This window comes from Delphinapterus leucas, chromosome 13, assembly GCF_059928025.1.
Source record: "Delphinapterus leucas isolate spDelLeu-1000000601 "Yukka" chromosome 13, BTC_Dleu_Yukka2, whole genome shotgun sequence".
In the NCBI taxonomy this organism is placed as follows: Eukaryota; Metazoa; Chordata; class Mammalia; order Artiodactyla; family Monodontidae; genus Delphinapterus; species Delphinapterus leucas.
In genome coordinates, this window is record NC_143141.1 from 69,654,210 (window position 1) to 69,669,936 (window position 15,727).

Sequence of the window (15,727 nt, forward strand, 5' to 3'; positions counted from 1 at the left end):
TACTGGGTGGGAGGCAGAGCAGAGACAGAGGCAAACAGCACCCAACAGGCCAGCCCACTCTCCCGCTAGCGCTGTCGGGCTTCTGCGATTTTAGGAACATGGGGAGCGTCGCCGGAAGGCACAGTTTGCTTCTGTGCTGTGACAGATGGCCAGACTGATGGCCCACCAAATGCTGGCTGGCCCTTCTCCCTCGCCAGCCCGCTCCGGGAGGCCATGAGGGGTCTGTGTGCTCGGCTTATCTGCCGTGGTTTGTCATCAGCCAGAAACGCTGGGATCCCGCACATCATCACAGCAGAGGGCAGAGTCTGTGGCCCTCACTCTATCACATGTGAGTTCTGTGACCCTGGGAGGGTCACCTGAACTCCTGAGTCTCAGGCTCCTCTCTGCAAATTGGAGGGACTAACACATACTTCCTCGGAGCGTGGTGAGGACCACATGGGATAATGTATATAAAGTGCCTAACACAGCTCCTGGCACTCAGGAGAGGCTGGATAAATGTGAGTCAAGTACAAGCATCGAAACATAGAGGCCAGGTGGGAAAAAATATGAATCTCACAGAATCTGTAGAATAAAAACCACCTTGACTGGCTATGAGAGCAGAGGATGACAGAACAGTTTCTTTGCTTTCTTTCCTGCCAAGTTTTCCCCTTCTCTCTCTGGTTCTGGGATTCTTTGAAGTGAAGTGCAAGCAGGTTTCAAAGCCAGGTCTGCCAAGGCAGTCAGAGCCTAAGCCTGGGAGAGAACAGGGCTCGGGGCCACGTGTCTTCAAGTCTGGGGCTTGGTTCGCTGAGGACGCTTCCCTCCTCCCCTCCCCTCCCTGCCGCAGCTCCCCTCCCCTCCCATCTCCTGGCCCCAGAGCAGACTTCATATGAGGAAGCCAAAGAGGGAGGAGAAAGCACAGAAAAAAAGTGGATTGTCTATTAAGTGAAAAGCCTTTTCCATATGCTCTGAGTCTGGGGAATCTGGAGGTAGGTGGGCCATCTGTGGGTGAGTGAACTGCCCCCTCTGTGGGGGAAGGCGGGTCTCTGGGCAGTGGAATAGGGGAGGGAAAGAGGGATGGAGACCTAGGCTTGATACCTGGGACCCTGGGAGTGCTCCTGTGCCTCAGCCAACGCTGGGAACTTGGAGATGTGTCTACGCAAAGATCCACCTGGAAACCTAGGGATCACTGTCCCCTCTTATCCGCAATGCTGTTCCCAACGTGTGTGTGTGTGTGTGTGTGTGTGTGTGTGTATGTGTGTGTGTGTCTGTGTGTATGTGATCGCCTCTCCCGTCTCCTCTAACACCTGCCTGCTCTGGACCTCCCCGCCTCCCATCACTCGGTGGCTTTCCTCTTGGACGGGGGTATGAGGTGGGCAGGCAGCTCGTTGGGCAGCTCATGCCCCTCCAGCTTCACCTTGATGAGGTGGTTGGCCAGTGCGAACTCCTCGTCATCCAACATGCCATCCTTGTCGATGTCGGCCAGCTTCCAGATCTTGCCCAACACACTGTTGGGTAGCTTGGAGCGCACCATCTCCTTCTTGGCATTGGCGCCCGTGATCTTGCCATCCACCGGTGACAGGGTGTAGAAGATCTCATCGTACATGGGTTTGTCCCTGGCCACCACCCACTCAGCATCATCAATGCCCTCCCCAGCCCCCTCCCCATAGCCGTGCCCGAAGGGGCCGTGCAGGGTGCCCTCAAATGCTCCGCCCTTCACTATCTGGGCGGGCCGCTGTGTCTCCTCCTGGCGCACCAGCACCATGAGCTGGGCAATGTCATGGGCCAGCATGTCGTCCACCACCTCCAGCAGCTTGCTTTTCAGTGGCTGGAATTTGCTGAAGTCCTGGGCCTGCAGCTGGTCCTGCAGAAAGAGAGAGAAGAAAGAAGGTGAGGACAGAAGACAATGGAAGGAGATCCACAAAAGATACGAGAGGAGGAGAAAAAAGGCACGTTGGCTCTTGGTGGATTTTTCAAGAGAGAAAATCGTTGCAGGGGTTGGAGAAGGAAGGGAAATTTAACCATTACTGGTCTGATTCATTTGGATTTCCTCCAGCGTTCTAGAAAGCAAATACAGTCAGCTCTCTGTATCCGAGGGTTCTGCATCTGTGGATACAAGAGGGCCAAATGTACCTCACCATTTTATATAATGAACTTGAGCATCCATGGATTTCGGTATCTGTGGAGGGTCCTGGAACCAATCCCCTGTGGATACCGAGGGATGACTATAATTAAATTTCTCTTTAAGTTAGTTTTGGCTATTGAACAGTGAGTGGTTCTTGAATGCTGTATCCCTCTGAGACTGAGTCATGCGGGTGTCTACTTCAATAAGGGTTATACTCGAGAACACTGGAAGTGCTTTCACTACGTTAATTATCTCATTCACTCCCCCGTGACCTTCTGAAAGTGGGAAATCACATGCTATCACTATTTAGGGAAGGAAAAATGGAGGCATAGGCAACTAAAAACAAATCATAGTAGAAGCCACAGGTCATTCCTAAGCCAGTAGTTCTTAATCAGGATGCTCTCGGGATTATCTGGAGAGAGTTTTCTTTTCTTTCTTTTTTTTTTAACATCTTTATTGGGGTATAATTGCTTTACAATTGTGTGTTAGTTTCTACTTTATAACAAAGTGAATCAGTTATACATATACATATGTTCCCATATCTCTTCCCTCTTGCGTCTCTCTCCCTCCCACCCTCCCTATCCCACCCCTCCAGGCGGTCACAAAACACCGAGCTGATATCCCTGTGCTATGCGGCTGCTTCCCACTAGCTATCTACCTTACGTTTGGTAGTGTATATATATCCATGCCTCTCTCTCGCTTTGTCACAGCTCACCCTTCCCCCTCCCCATATCCTCAGGTCCGTTCTCCAGTAGGTCTGTGTCTTTATTCCTGTATTACCCCTAGGTTCTTTGTGACATTTTTTTTTCTTAAATTCCATATATATGTGTTAGCATACGGTATTTGTCTTTCTCTTTCTGACTTACTTCACTCTGTATGACAGACTCTAGGTCTATCCACCTCATTACAAATAGCTCAATTTCGTTTCTTTTTATGGCTGAGTAATATTCCATTGTATATATGTGCCACATCTTCTTTATCCATTCATCCGATGATGGGCACTTAGGTTGTTTCCATCTCCGGACTACTGTCCGGAGCTGCAATGAACATTTCGGTACATGACTCTTCTTGAATTTTGGTTTTCTCAGGGTATATGCCCAGTAGTGGGATTGCTGGGTCATATGGTAGTTCTATTTGTAGTTTTTTAAGGAAACTCCATACTGTTCTCCATAGTGGCTGTACCAGTTCACATTCCCACCAGCAGTGCAGGAGTGTTCCCTTTTCTCCACACCCTCTCCAGCACTTATTGTTTCTAGATTTTTTGATGATGGCCATTCTGACTGGTGTGAGATGATACCTCACTGTAGTTTTGATTTGCATTTCTCTAATGATTAATGATGTTGAGCATTCTTTCATGTGTTGTTGGCAATCTGTATATCTTCTTTGGAGAAATGTCTATTTAGGTCTTCTGCTCATTTTTGGATTGGGTTGTTTGTGTTTTTGATATTGAGCTACATGAGCTGTTTATATATTTTGGAGATTAATCCTTTGTCAGTTGCTTCATTTGCAAATATTTTCTCCCATTCTGAGGGTTGTCTTTTGGTCTTGTTTATGGTTTCCTTTGCTGTGCAAAAGCTTTGAAGTTTCATTAGGTCCCATTTGTTTATTTTTGTTTTTATTTCCATTTCTCTAGGAGGTGGGTCAAAAAGGATCTCGCTGTGATTTATGTCATGGAGTGTTCTGCCTATGTTTTCCTCTAAGAGTTTGATAGTTTCTGGCCTTACATTTAGGTCTTTAATCCATTTTGAGCTTATTTTTGTGTATGGTGTTAGGGAGTGATCTAATCTCATACTTCTACATGTACCTGTCCAGTTTTCCCAGCACCACTTATTGAAGAGGCTGTCCTTTCTCCACTGTACTTTCCTGCCTCCTTTATCAAAGATAAGGTGACTATTGGCTTCTCCCTGAGGGTTCTGACTCAGTAGGCACGGGCAACAGCTCCCCTCCTTGACTTCCCATGAACCCCACAGCACACAGTAAAAGAAATATGTTCCGCTTTGCATGTCTTTGCCATTTTGAAAGGTCCTGAGTTTCAAGCATCCAGCTTCTGCTTTGCCTCTATAATGATAAGACAAGAGTTTCCCACTCCCACCCTGGCTCTGGCCACAGCAATCTCAGGACACTGGGATGAGGCCAATGCACAGGGGACAGTCTCAGGACAAGCACACTGAGTTCACTGCAGAAATATTTAGAAAACACCCATGGCTACATTTCAAGACCAAGTGTGAGCCTGGGCATTCTCACCTCCCTTCTAGGGCAGGGCTGGACCAGGGAGGCTAGGGGAGCTGGGTGGGGGTTGGTGGAGCTGACAAGCCTTTTCTCCTGCCCTCAGCACGACCTCCTAAGGTCCCTGTCTCTCCCAGCCTGTCCACATCTAAGTGTGTTTGGTGGGCTTCCAACTAGGGGGTCCCAGTATCTTCCAGAGGATATGAGGGTTGCTCCCATCAGCCCACACATATGCCCCCACCGGACAGCCATTTACATACTGATCCAGCATCCCTAACAGAAACTGATGTCAGACAGGCAAACAAGTGAGAAGGTGAAACCATTTACGTTGCAAAAGAATTCCTCACATTAAAAAGTCATATGGTCCCTTTCAAATGTCATCTTCCCCAAATGTTTGCTTACAGATCATTAAATTCTTAATACAAAGAGAAACTGAAAGTTGAAACAATTCTGAAATTAGTGACTGGATCCAGGTAGGTGGTTATAGGAATGAATGGATACATGAACAAATGCATGCTTTGGATGTCTATTCTTTCTTTCCTTTTATTTTACTAGATAGGAAATTAAAAATGCGTATTTGGGACTATACTGATATTCTGAAACCCTAAAAGCAGCAAGAGCAAAAACAATATTACTACTACATCTGCTGCTAGTTTTTCCTAATTCCCTAATTCTTAAAAACTTTTCATTTTTATATTTTATTTTTTAATACATTTATTTATTTTAGTGTTTATTTTTGGCTGCTTTGGGTCTTCGTTGCTGCGTGCGGGCTTTCTCTATTTGCGGGGAGTGCGGGCTACTCTTTGTTGCGGTGTGCGGGCTTCTCATTGTGGTGGCTTCTCTTGTTGCGGAGCACGGGCTCTAGGCGCGCGGGCTTCAGTAGTTGTGGCTCACGGCCTCTAGAGCGCAGGCTCAGTAGTTGTGGCGCACTGGCTTAGTTGCTCCGCGGCATGTGGGATCTTCCCAGGCCAGGGCTTGAACCCGTGTCCCCTGCATTGGCAGGCGGATTCTTAACCACTGCGCTACCAGGGAAGCCCTTCATTTTAAAATAATTACATGAGAACTAATCATGAGAAGTTGCAAAAATTGTGCAGAGAGCTAGGTTCCTTGCGCTCATCACCCAGCTTCCTCTACTGGTGACATCTCACCTAACTGGCTACTGCATTTTAAGAGCACAGTTGGTGCCAGGCCATGCTAAGTGCCTTGCAAATATTATCTGATATACGCCCACAATATTATCTGATATACGCCCACAGTATCCATATAAGGTGGTGTTTTTGTAGCCTCAATATGTAGATGAAAAGACAGAGGGTCAGAGAGGATCCAGTTAGTATGGTGTGGTAGTTTTTTCCTTAGACCTTGGACACTCCTGGGGTTTCTACTTGCAGGCTGTGTAAACATTACTAAAACCGTAGGCAGGTTAATTACCTTTGTAAACTTCAGTTTGCTCATCTGTAAAAGGAGGATGAAATGCCTACCTCAGAGGACTGTTTCATCCTAAAAGGAGGATGAAATAACTCCCTCAGAGGACTTTTCACACATAAGAAACTATATGTGACTGACCCTGGCCCAAGAGAGGGGCCCATGGTATGCTCCAAAGATGGTGAGCTTCTGTGCAGATTTCTGCTTCTCTGTGGCTTATGTCCCAAATTGCTCCCAAGGAGGAGCTCAGTGGTAAACTTAAGCAATAAAGGGTCAGGAGAATGTCAGGTGACTTGTCCTGTTTCACTGGATGTGGTGGGGATTCCAAACCTGTGGTGGCCAGGACTGGGGAAGGTCATGAACTTGAGGTATCAGACTCCCTAACATCCTCTAACACTGCTGCCCACTGGGAGCGCTGGGGCTCCATGTTTCTCCCTGGGCCCAGATACGGCCCCTGTTGGGCCAGTGCCAGCCCAGCAGGAAGGGCAGACCCAGGGCCATCTGCCGGCCTGCCTACTGATTCTGGGTTGAGTTTCCATGCAGGGAATCCAAGGGTGGCCTCCTTCAAGCTCCGGCTGCTTAGCCGGCTTGCTCCTTTCCTGGGGCCCCAGACCCTGGTTACCTGCATCCTCTTCAGGTTGGGAAAGTCCCCAGGTGAGATCTGGTGCTCCCGCTCGATCTGGCCATAAATCTCGGCCAGATTGTTCACCAGCTCCTTCTTCTTGTTATCCTTTCCGAACATCGAGGGCATCTCCTTCTTCAGAGAGCTGATGATGTAGGCATGAACCTGAATAACAGGGGCGGAGAGAAACGTTCAGATGGAGACCTCAGTTCTTTCCTTCCCTCTAGGGCGGCTCTCACCCCATCTCTTCCCATCAATCCCCCCCTCCTGCTCCTACTTCTGAAATTATTTCTGTCTCCACCCTCTTTCTCTCCCGCTGCTTGCAACGCACGTTGTTTTGCTGAATCCCAGGGAAAGGTGAGATTGTGGGGAGGGTAAGGTCAAGGCGTAACAGGGATGGAAATTCTGGTGATGACGTTGATGAGGAAGACAGTAACAACAGCTGACGTGTACAAAGCACTTCTGAGGATGCCAGGCACTGTGATGAGGGCTTTTCCGTTCTTTATTCTTCTAACCCTTTCATTTTACTTATGTGGAAACAGGCACAGCACAACTAAGGGCCTTGCTGGGGTCGGGATGCACAGTAAACTGTGGAGTTGAGTCCAATCTGGCCATCTGACGCCAGGGCTTGTGATCATTGACACCACACTCTCCTGCTCTGCCCCCCTTCCCCCCGCAGCTCTTGCAGCTAACCCCCCCCACCCCAAACCACTGGCCCCGCCCATGCTGCCCATCCCCCCCACCCCCCCACCCCCCCAGGTAGCCTCACCTTGGCCAGCCTGGCCCTCTTGATGAGGTCGTTCAGCTTGCGCAGGGCAGCGTTTCGCGGCAGACTCTGGATGTCTCTGAATAGGTCCTGCTCCTCGGCCTCAAAGAGCTTCCGGTTGTCTGGGATGAGAAGGGGGCGGGACCAGAAGGAGCCGATGTAGACCCGGATCACCTCCGGGGTGTTCACGATCTTCCCCAGGGACCACATGAGGGCCCCGTACACCCGCATCAGCTGCTGGGTCTCGATCTGGTCCGCCTTGTTCAGCACCACCCGCATCTTGTCCTCGTGGTTCTTGAGGGCCTTGATGACTTCCGAGAACTCATCAGAGATGTCCAGCTTGTGGGCGTCGAAGAGCAGGATGATGCGATCGACCCGCTCGGCGAACCACTCGAGGACTGCCGCAAAGTCGTACCCTGCGACACAGCAGAGTCAGGGGGCGGGGCCTTTGGGGCGGAGGGTAGGGTTTTGGGGGGAGGCAGCCGGTGCAGTAGAAATAACATGGACTCGGGAGGCAGATCTGGATTCAAATCCGGCTCCTCCACATTTTCACAATTTGGCCTTCAGCCAGTTACCAAATGTCTCTGAGTCAGTGCTCTTCCATCTATAAATGGGCATACTAATAGTACCTAGTTCATAGAATTGTAAGGACTAAAGACGCTCAGAGCCCAGCACCTAGCCGCTGCTCAGTAGATGCTAGTTATTATTATTAACATCCTTATCCCCATAAAACACAGCCACCATCCAGCTCCCCTATCTTGCTTACTGTATTTAGGAGCCAGGGGCCCTGCTGGAAAAGAAACTCTGGACATATATTTTGAATAAAGACCCAGAAATTCTTAACAAGGTCCCATGGTTCAGACCACGCCCATCACTGGTCTGGAAGAAACCTGAGGCTCTTGACACACAACTTCTTCTCATGCCTGCTCATAAGCTCGCTTCATTCCTTATTCATTAGCTGCAGCTCTTCCCAACTCTTAAACCACAAGGGGTTTCTCCCCAAGCATGGGACAGACCTCTGGCTGCCACACATTGGTTATCTGGCACTGAGCTGCTTCAGGTCCGGCTGGTTCCAGGACCCCCACAGCACCTGCTCTGCTCAACCCCAAGTAGCAGTGGATCTGGGAGGGCCTGGAGGGGGAGGTCATGCCAACAGTCTGCACATCCAGCCTCATATTCACTGACCCTTAACAGCTGGAAGCAGCTTCACCTCTCTGTGCCTCAGTCTCCTCTTCCATGAAACAGAGGACAATACATGGGGAAGTGAGGCTCAGAGAGGGAAAGTGACTTGCTCGAGGGCGCACAGCCCAGACACAGCAGCACTGGGATGAGGGTGGACGTGTTAGGCCTTCTGCTGCTCCCCAGTGCCACACCTCTGGCAGGGAGGTAGGAGCCCTTCCTTAGGCTCTGGTGGGATCGACAACCCCGGGGTCCCAACATCACAGGCTTTCAGGGGCACAGACCCTGGGGCCCCAAAGCTCATTGCCCCCACTGAGTGGGAGACCCAGCCAACGGGAAAAAGCCAGCAGTTCCTGCCCTGCCTCACAGAGGAAGATCAGAGACTGGGGCAGGTCATTAGGCAGCTGCTTTGCAACTGAGTCAGATGCAAGCAGCTCTGCTCGCCTGGAACGGCGGTCCTCAACTTGAGCGCGCAGCGGAATCCCCCAGAGGCCTGTGAAAACCCAGATGGCTGGGCCTACCTCAGAGCTTCTGGTTCAGTTCACATCATGACCTCATTTCCCCTTCGCACCACCCTCTGAGGCAGGCACAGTCCCACTTTCCAGAGGAGAAACCTGAGGTTCAGCGATGAGGGGAGAGCCAAATTGCCGGCATGTTGGGGGGTCAGGGTTGGACCCCGCCACGGGGCTCTGGGCGCCCTGCACAGGCCGTGCTGGCAGCGGTCCTGCACCTGTGCCCCACCCGCCCCGCCTCCCGTATCTCCTCCCTTCCCAGGGCTGGCTCCAGGCTATTTTTAGTCTCCCTCAGCACAGCCAGGTGGAGGGCAGCTCTCACCTTCTGAAGGCAGTCCGTCAGAGCCGTGGGCAGGAGGGCAGGCAGAGGGCTCAGAAAATCAGGGCAAACTCACTCCCGGGCCCCATCCACCCCAACCGGGAAAACAGGTCACGGCCTGGCTGCTTTGGCGCCTGGAACCTGCAGGCGTGCCCTCAGTTGTAGCTGGGGAGGGCAGGGGGCTCAGAGGCCTCTGGCCTTCTGCTGAGGCCTGTTTCCAAATCTAGCCTGACAAGGTTTTGGCCATGGTGGTGCAGACCACGGGGAGGGCAGCTGCGATGCGCCTTCCCTCCCTCCCTCCTTCCCTCCGCCCCTCCCGTACAGCAGATTTCAGCCCTCACTGCTCAGCACGCCGGCTCACTGCTCACAGGCAGCTGGTGGCAGCAGCTCACAGCCGGCTGTGCAGCCACAGCGGCTGGCCCTGGGCGCTTAATGACAGGGCTCAAAGCAAGTGGGTGAGATGCGCCCAGGACCAAGCAGAGGGAGGGCCAGGACCAGAACACAGGTCTTCCTGCCCTAAGCCCAGCACTCCAGCCAGCCCTCCACGGGCTGGGGAAAGTGAAGGGGCCAGAGAAGCTGCAGAGAAGAGGCTTCTGCCCCCTGAGCTCTCACCAACCCCAGATGGCAGCAGCCATGCAAGAGGAGCCTCAGCTGCAAAAGCTTGGACGGGGGTGGGGCAGATCCCAGCAAGCTGACCAGCCCCTGCTTGGGGTGGGGCGGGAGAGTGACAGCAGCAGGTCAGTGCTGCCGGAATAGGCCGGCCCATGTCTGTTCCTGTCCTCACGGCTGGCTCAGGTGCCCCTCAGGCAGGCCCTTGCCTCTCTGCTCACCCAGGAATTTATCCTCCCCCCACCGCACAGGGAGCTGGGCCGGGCAGGGGCTGCTCATCCTTCCCAAATTCCTCTGTGCCCAGCACGGTGCCCCACACACAGTAGGTGCTCTATAAGCATTTGCTGAACAGACCTGAAATGTGAGCCCTTGTTCTGCCTTTTGCATCCCAGGGACAGTGAACAGGTCATCTCTGGGCCTCAGTTTTCTGGTCTCTGAATTGGAACCCCCCAGACGCTGCCAGAGGGCGGCTGTGAGGATCCAATCGAAGAGGATGCCGGTGAGACTGCTTGCCTGTGACCCTGGCTGTTCCTACGGCTCTGCCCCTTTATAAAGAGCTCCTTCCAGACACCAGTTTCCATGACTTGGGTGTGCTCTGAAGGGGGCACCCGAGGAGCACTGGCCCGGGCAAGCCCACCTCTAGTTTCTCCTCAGCTATTAATTTGCTGTGTGTCCTTGGGCAAGTAGCCTTCCTTCTCTGGTCCTTGGTCTCTTTGCCTGTTAATCCACAGAGTTGGACTGGAAGATCTCTGAGTTTCCTTTCTCAGTTCACAATTCCCTGCTTCTAAGATTGAAGGTATGAGGGTGGGGAGTACAGCAGGATGGATGGAGATTGGAAACAAGGAAGCTCTTGCAGGACAAGGGGAAGGAAGGCTGGGGACTGCTGTCTTTAATGCCCTGGGCTGCCTATGTGAAGCCTGCTCCTTCTTGAGAACAGGCAGATGGCTTCTGCGAACCTTTCTAGGATTTCAGAAGCACAGAGGCCTCCTATTCACCCTCCCACTTTTGCAAATTTTGTATGCTCTGGCAAGGCTGGCTATCCAATTACCAACTGGGTAATGCTGGAAGCTTTCTCCCCAGGTGTGGCTGTGAGGAAATGAGAATCAAGCAATGACTCTGTGGGCTTCCTCTGAAGCTCAGCCTCCCCGATCCTGGCTATTCAGAGCCAACAGGCTCCAGCCTGGGTATTTAATTATTTCTGTAGACTGGGCTTATGGGTATCCAAGAATGGGAGCATCTGAAAGGCACAGACGGGACCTATTAAGGAAAAGGGAATGGGTTGGCTCTCCCATTTATTCTCTGTGTGGCCTTAGGCAAGTCTGAACCTCAGTTTTTTCAGCTGAAAATGGGAATAAAAATGACTGACTGATGAGGGGTCAACGGTAGAACCATGGCAACAAGATAGCGGAGGGAGGGCCCAGACTCAGTCTGGAGTCTCTGCCCTGACGTCTAGGGTGATAGGCCCCCTTTCCCTCGCTGGTCCTGGGAACGGCTCTGAGCCCCAGAATAGGAGCTCTTGAGCACCTGCAGCAGCCCAAGGGCTCATAAGATATGGACTAGTGGGTGGTGGGAGATTCAGGCTCCAGGAGACAGATGGCGAAGCTGGCTGTCCTGGAATTGCGGGTAGCAAGTCTGCCGCCTCTGGAAGATCTGGTGTGCAGGCACCTGGAGCAGAGACTGGGCAGCCTGCAGGGAGCTAGGGCTCTCCCCACTGACCCCAGGCGCCAGTGGAATGGAAGGAAAGCACTTCTAAGTAATGCCAGGCAAGAGGATATCAATGAGACAAACACAATAAGTGCGGCAACTCCTTAGTCATCAACCAGCTTCCTTCACAGCCTGAAAGGCAGTGCAGGGGCTTCCCTGGTGGCGCAGTGGTTAAGAATCCACCTGCCAAAGCAGGGGACATGGGTTCAAGCCCTGGTCTGGGAAGATCCCACATGTCGCGGAGCAGCTAAGCCCACGCGCCACAACTACTGAGCCTGTGCTCTGAGCCCGTGAGCCACAACTACTGAGCCCGCATGCCACAACTACTGCAGCCCGTGCACCTAGAGCCCGTGCTCTGCAACAAGAGAACCCAGCTCACTGCAACAAAGATAGCCCCCGCTCGCTGCAACTAGAGAAAGCCCGCAGGCAGCAACAAAGATCCAACACAGCCAAAAAATAAACAAAGAAAGGCAATGCAAGGGTGCTGACAAGGCAGCACATTTCTTTGTATTTTCAGCCACACGATCTCATTTGATCCTCACAATGCTCCATGTGCCAGGAGGTAAACATGCACACACAGGGAAGGGAGAGGGAACAGAGAGGTTAAGGGGCTCACCCAAGCTCACACAGCCAGGTGGTGGCAAACTCGGGCCTAGGACCCAGATCCTTACTTCCATCTGCATTCCCTTCTCGGCTCAGAGCCCTGCAAGGCTGTAGCTCAGGGGGCTGAGCCCTCCAACCAGGCACTTACTTGTGATGGGTACTTAAAAGGTCCCATCCTGCCCCCAAAAGCTTTCAAGATATAAAGACATTTTAGCAAAAGAGAAATTAGAAGGCATCAATTTGCAAAATGTGGGAAAAGTTCAGATGACAAAGGCCTCACTACTTGCCTCCCAGAAGTAACCTTGAAAAGTAGCCCAACAGACTCATCCCAGGTCTCCCAAATGGCCACAAGTTGTCAGCGCACCCTTTTAAAGGGAGTCGGGACTCTGCTGCTCTGTCCCCGCGTGTGATGCCCCCAGAGCCGTGTATGTACAGCATGCGGTCTGGGGCCCCAGAGGCCCCTAAGTGAGGATGCCAGGGATGGGAGGCTGTGAGGACCAGCCCAGACCCTCCGGGGTCCCCCAGGGGAAAGTTGTACATGAGAGTTTGCCCTCATTCCTCTTCTTTGAGTTCTTCCTGGGCAGGCAGGCCATGATAACGTGCTGAAAAGCCACCGGACGGGGAAGCAGGAGACCAGAATTCCCATCCCAGTTTTGTGACCTGGGCAAGTGTTTTCCTGCTCTGGCCCTCCTGAGTGCACCTGCACAGGAGGGGGTCCGCTGGGAGTGATGTGTGCAACGCGCCATGGGGTTGTTTTTCTAGGGTGGGGCCCGTGGGGATTTCTAGCTGAGAAACAGACAGGAAATGTGGTTGCCAAGTGTGAGGACACTCAGGCTTCCGGAGCCCTCCCACCTCTGCCACATCCTTGCTTCTTCCCAGTAATGAGTCCTGGGCTGCATCCTGTCACTTCCAGGAACTGCCTCCCTGCCCCTCTCCCACCCACTCCAATGCATCTACATCCAGAGACAAGTGTGGGCCTGGGACTTCCCGGGCTCAGGTTCCTGGACGGCCCTTGCTTCTGCTCTGCCCCCAAGACACACACAGACCCCCAGGTCCGGGCAGAGGGGCCACACTTTGTCCAGCTGTGGCCTGGGGCCTGACTGCTCCTTCCCGTGAAGCCTGAGGCCCGGGGAGCCCCCTGGGAGCAGCTGGCTTTCCAGAATGTGGCACATCAGGCCTCGGCCCAGAGGTGGCTCTGTGTGGATTTGATAACGATGCCCTGGCATCAGGCTCAGTGAGTGGAACGTGGGCTGGATTTCAGGCTTAATACACCCCTCAGTCGGGTGCCCTCCTGCAGGGCTGTCCACGGACTGTCCACGGGGCCCTGCCTGGCCCTGGGCTGGAGGAAAGCAAGAAGCACCAAATCTGTGCTGCGGCCAAACCCAGAGTTCTGAGAACCCCGGGCGAGAAGCCACGCGAAGCGCGTTTGGTTCTGTGCACACACTTGTGTGCATGTGTGGGGAGCGGGGTGTGGAGGGAGGTGTGATGTGTGTAGATGGGGGGTGCATATGTGTATAGGTATAAACTGAACTACTGAGTTCTACGGCTGATTGTGAAAGATGAGGAGGGGGTCTTCACACTGGAAACTTTTCTCATTTGGGGTTCCCCTGATATCTGAGGGTGTCTGATCCCTGCCCCCCACCCAGCTTTCCTGGTCTCTGTGGAGTGCTGGGGTCAGCACTGCCCCAGGCAAATGATGCAGGACTGGCGGCCCAGCTCTCAGCTCTTGTTTTTGTCACAGGCTACTTTTGCCAGCAACTGCATTTATAGTCTAGAATCAGGAGGGCAGAGAACAAACTGGTCTGCCTAGATACACACAGGGCTATCACTTCTCCCAGAGGTGGGGTGAGACCTGGTGGTAGTCGGTATGGGGTGGGAGGCAATAGGAAGGGTGGGCAAGAAGAACAAGCCCCCAATTTGCAGTAGAGCAGCCACTGAGGTCAAAAGATAAAGTCAGGAGAAAAGGCAGAGGGATAGGAAAAGAATGGAATGGAACAGAAGCTGAGGAAGGCAGGACTCCCTAGGAGCAGGGCTGCCACATACAGCTGCATAGGCTGTGCACTGCACAACTGCAAGGAAGGCCATTCATGTAGATTACCCTGGGGTTGTTTAACAGGGTGACCCTGGATGGCAGATAAAGAGGAAAGAAGGGAGCTCACTGTGATCCAGACCCAGAGCTGATGTCTGTGTTTCCATTACCATCTGTGGATCTCACGAGGTCATGCGATGGGTATCATTACCCCTTGTTATGCACGGGGACATTAAGGCTCAGGGGAAAAATGTGACCTGGAGACCCACAGGTTCTAAAACCCAATGCTCTAAACTCCCAGTCCAGTGCCCTTGGAATCCACGAAGGCTGGAATCCTCTCTGGACCCACCTGTCAGGCTGCATTAGCCTTGTGTAGCCACCCACCCCCTGGGTAGTTCAGGTGGAGAATTTTGGCTGCTCTCCAAGCTTTCCTCGAGGAGATACAGGCTGTCTGTGTGAAACAGTAAATCCCCTTTAGGCCTAAACTCAGGATGAACTTGGAGGAAGACTTACGGCGTGAGGGTAGAGACTGGTCAGGAGAGAGGGAGTATCTAGGGAAACAAATAGAAACAAGACAGAGAGCCACCCACGCTGCACCCTCCCCCCCGACCACGGGGCCCTGAACAGGGTGCCAGGGTGCTTACAAAGGGCAGGTGGGCCAGAAGGAGATGCTCCTCCCCACAGGGCCGTGGGTTCTATGCCCCCTTCGCCCTTGCACCATCCCATGCACCTCACCCCAGGCACGTGCAGGAGGAAGTAGACAGGCACCTGAGGTCAGTTCAGGGCAGAGTCCTGGCTGCTGCTGAGCGCTCTTGCCAGTCCAAAGCCTTCCCCTCCCGGATGCTGCCCTCTGAGTGCCGATCTGGCTCCTGCCCAGCTCCCAGCTCCAGGACTGGGGTGGCTGTGGCTTCGTCAGCTTTTCTTCCCAGCGATACGGCATGCGGCACAGAAAGGGCTGGGGGCTACCTGGGGCACACAGCATGGTGTGGCAGGAGAGGCTGGGGGAGGGGAGCTGGGAGCTGTAGTTTCAAGAGTTCTACAGTATCCGTCTAGTATTTTAGAGCTAGGAAAAAACCAGTAATGATGATGACGATGATGATCTACAGCACCTCATGTTTACTGGGGACTTGCTATGTGCCAGGTAGGAGGCTTTCTACCTGTATTATTTCTTTTAATCCTCAAACAACCCTAGAAGGTAGATAGAGTTATGTCCCCTATTCTACAGATGAGCCAGCTGAAGGAAAGAAACCCGCCAGGTCACCCTGCCAGGAGGTGTCAGAGGCAGGCTCAGGACGCTGGTGGTCTGGCTCCTGAGTTCCATCTCCCGACCCGCATGCCGGCAGCCTCCCTCAGTGAACAATTCCCCACATCTGTCTGGAATGAGCAGTTTTCAAGGGCTTTCACATACCCAGCTCCCGACTCTCACGCCCCAGAGCACACTGTCATCCTCACGCTGTTGGCTGGAGTCCTCTACAGGCACTTGTCTCCCCTGCAGAGCTGCAAGCTCCTGGGGCAGGGACAGCAGGAACTTCAGAAGCAAGCCAGGGTCTGGCCCATGAAGAAACCCACTGAGGTGCATAATGCAGACACTGATGTCTCCACTTCACAGATGAGAAGACCGAGGCTAGCTGT

General features: G+C 52.9%; 1 protein-coding gene across 1 annotated transcript in view; it reads right to left on the reverse strand.

Annotated features, from left to right (window-relative positions):
* Positions 1-1,208: 1,208 nt before the first annotated feature.
* EHD3 (EH domain containing 3) overlaps positions 1,209-15,727 on the reverse strand; it is a 29,186-nt gene continuing 14,667 nt past the window's right edge. The window contains exons 4-6 of the mRNA XM_022574141.3: positions 7,144-7,556; positions 6,375-6,539; positions 1,209-1,843 (exon numbers count right to left, since the gene is read on the reverse strand). Of these exons, the coding sequence (XP_022429849.1) occupies positions 1,316-1,843; positions 6,375-6,539; positions 7,144-7,556 (1,106 nt within the window). The 3' untranslated portion in view covers positions 1,209-1,315. The remainder of the gene's footprint in view (positions 1,844-6,374; positions 6,540-7,143; positions 7,557-15,727) is intronic.